This window comes from Harpegnathos saltator, unplaced genomic scaffold (assembly GCF_003227715.2).
Source record: "Harpegnathos saltator strain DR-91 unplaced genomic scaffold, Hsal_v8.6 scaffold217, whole genome shotgun sequence".
Classification (NCBI taxonomy): Eukaryota; Metazoa; Arthropoda; class Insecta; order Hymenoptera; family Formicidae; genus Harpegnathos; species Harpegnathos saltator.
The window spans coordinates 199,592-206,213 of NW_020230003.1; the positions used below are offsets into that span (position 1 = coordinate 199,592).

The following is a 6,622-nucleotide window of genomic DNA, read 5'->3' on the forward strand; positions in this document are numbered from 1 at the left end:
TGAGAAAAATTCAAAAGAAAGGCAAACGGGTTCTACATGAATTGAGTGAAAATGCCATTGCAAATCATTTGAATATCGTCATGTCTTTGCTTGCCAGGCAGAAAAGAATTTTTTGTAGCAAATTGCAACTGGAGATGGAGATGAATTTATTTTGTTAATCCAAAGTGAAAAAATCATGAGTTGATCCAGAACAACCGTTAACATCGACACTAAAACAGAACATTTACGGTCACAAAGCAATGCTCTGTATTTGGTGGGATATGGAAGATGTGGTGTACTATGAGTTTCTAAAACCGAATGAAACAATTACGGAGGAGCGATACCAGCAACAATTGAATAAATTACATGATGAATTGAAGCAAAAAATGCCAGCGATAGCTAGCAATAGATGCAAAGTGATTATTTGGCACGATAGTGCTTGTTCACATGTTACTTCGTTAAATAAACATTGTTAGAGCTCGAATGGAAAATCCTTTACGAGAGTATGCACCCAGCATACTTTCCAGACTTAATACTATCTGATTACTATCTATTCCGATCGATACAACATGCTTTGGCAGATACACACTTAAATAATTACGAGAATAAGCAAAAATAGGTGTCTGATTTGATTGCTACGAAAAACAGATCTATTGTCGTGTAATCGTTATATTGCCAAAGAGATGGAAAAGTCACAGCTAACGATGGAAAATATTTTGATTCATGTAAATTTAACCATTTTTTTAAAATAAAGATAAAAAATTGACAAAAGATCAGAATTAATTCAACCTCCTAATATTATTACAATAGTTAATATCTTCGCTATTGTGCAAGATTCAATGCAATTTTTCATTTTCTAATGTCGTAATTTCAATGAACAATAACATTATGCTGTTTATAACAGTACTTTTTGACCAAAGATATTAATTTGGGACATATTACTTTACTTAGCGATTACTAATAAAAATATGCTACAACTATCGGTGTTTACGTACCTCTCTGGAATATCAAGAATCTGCCACTTTCTAACAATAAAACAAACTCCCATCATGGACTCCTCACATAAAGGACCAGCCAATGTAGCAAGTTGAAATCCGTTGATCACACTGCTGTCATACCTGAAATAATCATATCATTGTGTTATATTAATTATTATTATAAGATAAAAGATTTTACGTTAATCAATATATTAGGTATTTCGGTAATTTTCGCTGTTCGCATTTAAATGGTTCCAGCTGCAAATGTAGTGAATTGTGACAGCTGGAACTCATATTATATTAAAAATTAGATGTTTTTCAATAGAATTCAGTTCATCAAGGTTTATTTTTGCAAACAGTGATATTGTTTTTAAATTAATTCAAGATGGAACGCGATAAATTATTTTTTTATATGTTCTCCTCCACTACTTTGATACAAAGAAAACTACAGCTGAAGCACATCGAATATTAGTGGAAACTTATGATGACTCTGCTCCATCAAAAACAACACGTAGATATTGGTTTCGACGATTTAAAAATGGTAATTTTGATGTAAAAGATAAGGAACGTCCAGGTCAGCCAAAAAGTTTGAAGACGTCGAATTGCAAGCATTATTGAACCAAAATCAATTTCAAATATTCAAGGAATTGGCTGAGGCACTAAATATTGCAATTTCGACAGTTTCTGAAAGTTTACACGCAATGAGAAAAATTCAAAAAGAAGAAAAATGGATGCCACATGAACTGATCGAAGCAAACATGCTGAACCACGTATCTATCGCCACTGCTCTGATTGCCAGGCAGAAAGAAGAGATTTTTTTATAGGATTGTCACTGGTGGTGAAAAGTGCATCCATTATGACAATTTTAAACGCAAAAAATCATGGGTAAACCCAGGCCAACCATCCACATCGCGCCAAAACAATATTCATGGTCATAAGACACTGCTCTGTATTTAATAGGATTAAGAAGATTATGTGTATTATGAGCTCTTAAAACCGAATGAAACTGTTGCGGTTGACCAGTATCGACAATTACACAGTTTGAACCTAGCATTGGATCAAAAACGACTACAAATCGCACACAACAAAAGAAAAGTGATTCTGTTACACGACAATGCCTGGCCACATGTTGCAAAAGTCGTCAAAGAAACGCTGACAGAGTTCGAATGAAAGGTTCCTTCGCATGCCGTGTATTTTCCAGACCTGTAGTGCGATTCTTTAACTCGTTATTGGAGTTAACGACAGTTTCGTTATCGTTGCGCACCTTTTCTACAGTATACAAAAGTTGCGCAACGATAACGAAACTGTCGTTAACTCCAATAACGAGTTAAAGAATCACACCACTGGCCTCATATGATTACCGCTTGCTCCGTTCCATGCAGCATGGCCTTCAAGATACAAGATACTTCAAGTCGTTCTATCGCCACGAAATTTATCTCTTACCAGAAAGATGGGAAAAAGTAATACAAAATGATGGAAAATATTTTGATCGATTAATCAATTCATTTTGTAATAGAAATAAATGTTTTTCAAGTAAAAAACAACGGAAATTAACTGAAATACTTAATAGAAAAAATACTTACACTACTCGGGAATCACCGTCCTCGACCTGGTGGTCCCAAAACTTCTTGTGCTTATAATCCGTCGCATTCAGCAAAATATTAGGCCCGCACTTACGAGGACCAAACGACCATATTTTATTAAATTCGTCCTCCCATCCCGCCTCGTTGAAAGCTGTCTTCAACTCGTCCTTGAATACCATCATTTCCTTCTGTCGCTTATTGGACATAGACGTTTCGTTGAATTGATTTTCGCCGGAAAGACTCTCATGCACGCCGTTCTCTTTCGCGTATCCGTTGCAGTGACCGTCCAATAACTTGATCAAGCCCGCGTTTCTCTCCAATAATTTGGTAATATTCTCCGGAAGAGGTTTCGCGTCTACTTCAAAGCGACATTGCCGATTCGACGTCCAAATCTCAGGAACGACTTCCTCGGTTTTTTTCTCGATTGCTTCGTTCACCATATCGAGCTTCGGTGGTGGTACGATGGTCTCACGAAGCGGCACGATCGGCTCCGATACGTTAATGTCGATTTTCGCATATCGCAGATTGAGATCCTCCAGACATCTCTCCAGATGAACCTCACCAGCGGTGCTCAGGACTATTTCACCGGTTTCCTGGATATGAACAACGGCGCAAGCATCTGCCTGATTCAATAGTCTCAAGCCGTTGATGAGTTTCGGTAGGTCCTTCGGATGTTTTGGTTCCAGAGCCACACGCAGGATAGGAACAGCCAGAGAGGTCAATTCTGTGAACGAGGGGCATGCGATTGTCGTGGAAAGAGTCGCCGTCTTCAATATATGCTCTTCCAAACCGCCGATCCCGAAAACGTTGCCTGCCGGAACTTGATTCACCGCTATCAGCTCTCTCCCCATGAGAAGGTATAATTTCTCAATGGTTACTCTCGTGATATGTCTGCCAGGCTTCAAATCCCTTAATACTAAGGATGGATCCACCTGTTCACCTGCCTCCTCACGTTCTAGAGCAATCGCAGGGTTATGTTTCGGCCCTAAAACAAAAACTTCGTCTCCGATTTTAATAGTTCCCGAATATACCCTAGCGAAAGCCACCAATGCACTGTCCGGCTTCTTGTCATCAAGATCATCATGCTTCACGTCATTGTTGTTGATGGCAGGCGTACTTTCCACCTTATCTGCAGTGAAGCCCTGCAACATCTTTTCTGCGTGCCTCTGCCGAGCCATCTCCTTCTTGCGCGCCAACTCTTCTACTGTTAAAGGCTTTGGTCGGTTCTCGGGCAGTAGGTCTTTATCCACGGGAAACATCTTCGACACGAATATAACAGTGGGTACATTCGGTGATGAATCACATGCTAAGAATGTTGATTTGAGCTGCTGAGTCTGAAGAGGTAAGATGCGAAAGTTGTTGTTTCCGCTCAATAGCCGTTCAATCTTCTCGCTGTTTAAATTATGCGGCGCTGGTACTGCCTCACATATAATATCGATGCAAGCTCGTGCCAGAGGAAGCCATTGCGAACAGATTGCTTGCAACTGCATCTTAGGATCTGTATGTCTTAAGTCTCGTGTTGTCAATTTAACATCCAGCTTCTCTGCCATGTGTGATAATTTGGTTTTGTCTTTCCTTATCACCAAAGTATCGTACAACACCCAAATATTATCTAAAATAAGTTGCACGAAAAGCGGTTTTTTGGCTTTCTCCTGAGCTCCCTTCATAATCCTTTTCGTTTTGTTATTTATATAAAAATCTCCCCAAAGTGTCTTGCACAAAACCTTCTCGCTAAATCCTAACTTATTTGCATAAATTTTGGCAAATTCTTTTATGCTAAATCCCCAACCATCGTACGCACTAGCAAACAGAACATTTCCTTGTTCCGGAGAGAAATACAAATTAGAATCATCAATCTCCTCGAGTCCAGATTGCCAGTCGGTTAAATTTCTCTCATTTACTTTGTTAGTGGTTGGAACTGTCTCTTGTCGTTCTTCACGCTCCATTATATCACTTGCAAATATTTCACCCATAACCGCATTCACCTGCTCCAGAATCTGTGTCATACGGATGTAAGCATCCAATGGAGATAGTTTCATCTCTGTGATCAGTCTATCAATCTTGTTAAATATCAAAATCGGTTTCAAACCTTCCATGTAAGATACAGACAGAACACTACGTGTCTGAGGACAAACACCTTCTACTACATCGACTACAATGAATGCACCATCAGACAATCTAACAGCCGTCGAAACTTCAGATGAGAAATCCACATGTCCTGGGGAATCAATTAAATTGACTACATATTCTTCTTCTTTGTACACATGATGTAGTGTTATAGAACTAGACTTCATCGTAATCCCACGCAGTTGTTCATCCGGTCTGCTGTCTAAATACCGAAGTTTACCAGCAAGTTTATTCGAGATGATACCATTGCTTGCGACAAGAGAATCTGCTAAAGTAGTCTTTCCATGGTCCACATGAGCAAGTATACATATATTTCTGATACGCCATGTATCAAATTGCATAGCAGTCAGTTTCTCTGCACTAATGTGACGCATTTTTGATATCTGTAACAGAATATATCAATATATATATATGTATGTATATATAGACACATATAGTATATGTGTTTGCACATATATAATACATGTACACACATGGAAACACATATGCTTCTGCACTGTAATATGAAATTACATAATTATATGATTATACGAACCTTTATATTATATAATGTATAAGATAAAGATTGTACAATGGAATGGCTGTAATAAGCTCTACGTACAAACGTTAATAGAATACGTATAAAAAAATAAGTTAATTAATCACAGTTACGCAAATACAGTTGCAGTAAACACTATATCACTCGATTCTGTCTCCAAAGTGTATAAAGTACGTTGAACGCGAGGATGTACGGCAAGTAACACGGAGTCGTTTTCGCCGAGATACGAAACATGCCAGCGGACATCGAGCACGTGTAAGGTCTTCCTTCTTTTCGAAGTGCCTCAAAACACGATACGCTGGGCAAGCAGCTGAGAAAAACGTGGTGGATGTTTGCAAACCTCGAAGGTTAAGTTAGGTTAAACGTATCAGAGTGTCTCTGTCGTGCACTTCGCTGTTCCCTGTATTGCGTGTTACTGCGTCACTGACTTTCCGTAAAACTTCACAAATGCGACACAAGTACTCGTTCGCGTTTACGACCGAATTCGATTTGTTACTCAATCACGCTACGAGTACTTATTCACCACTGCAAATATACAAGCACAACCAAAGGCAAGATAAAGGGCCAGAGCACAGACTTCTACATAACGCATAATACACAACGCATAAGAGAATCAACCAATCAGAGTTCTCCATTTCTGTCCTGAGGAGGGAAATGAAGAAAACTAATTGGTTTATTCTCTTATGTGTATGTATTATGTGTTAGGCCCCTTGCACAATGCTAGGCAACAAGCAATAAGAATAAAAATAGACCAATCATAATCAACTATTACAAGAATAATCTATTGTGATTGGTCTATTTTTATTTTTATTGCCTGGCATTGTGCAAGAGACTTTATGCAAAAGCCTGTGCTCTTGCCCATAGGTTGCGTTCCGATATTCACTGCCAGCACTAAAAATCTATAGTATATGTGACACAAACTATATATTTTCAATATTGGCAGTGAATATCGGAACGCAGCCATTGGTCTGTTCTTTGTAGCTGAACTGTTGAACTGGTGCAATAAGTTGCAAAGTGAGATAAATATAGGTTTTCTCACTCTAGCTTATTGCACTAGTTCAGCAGTGTAGCTACAAAGGACCACATAATAACCCTTGTACACAGGCCACAATAATGGCCGCGTTCAACAGAAAAAGCTACTTACTAAGGTCCGGTTCCACAACTAAAACCAGCGGCACACAGTGTTTGTTTTCATGCTGGATTGCTTGCTGGATGAAAATACTACGTTCTGATTGGTGCATTTCCGAAGATGGATGGAAATGCACCAATCAGAACGCAGTATTTTCATCCAGCAAGCAATCCAGCACAAAAACAAGCACCGTGTGCCGCTGGCTTTACTATAAACGAAGTTTAACTCGTTAACCCTAGTTTAGATGAAAAATTGCATTCCACAACTGCCTTAAACCATGATTAACGTT

At 38.8% G+C, this 6,622-nt stretch overlaps 1 protein-coding gene across 2 annotated transcripts in view; it reads right to left on the reverse strand.

The window, feature by feature from the left end:
* The window catches only part of LOC105185300 (elongation factor-like GTPase 1), a 71,921-nt gene extending 66,155 nt beyond the window's left edge, over positions 1-5,766 (reverse strand). Inside the window, exons 1-3 of one of the 2 annotated variants that reach the window (XM_011144684.3) lie at positions 5,202-5,766; positions 2,540-5,049; positions 975-1,097 (exon numbers count right to left, since the gene is read on the reverse strand). In XM_011144684.3, coding sequence (XP_011142986.1) covers positions 975-1,097; positions 2,540-5,040 — 2,624 coding nt within the window. In that variant the 5' untranslated portion in view covers positions 5,041-5,049; positions 5,202-5,766. Of the gene's footprint in view, positions 1-974; positions 1,098-2,539; positions 5,050-5,201 lie in introns of those variants that run through there. The other variant, XM_019842380.1, reaches the window with a different exon arrangement.
* Between the last annotated feature and the right edge of the window lie 856 nt (positions 5,767-6,622).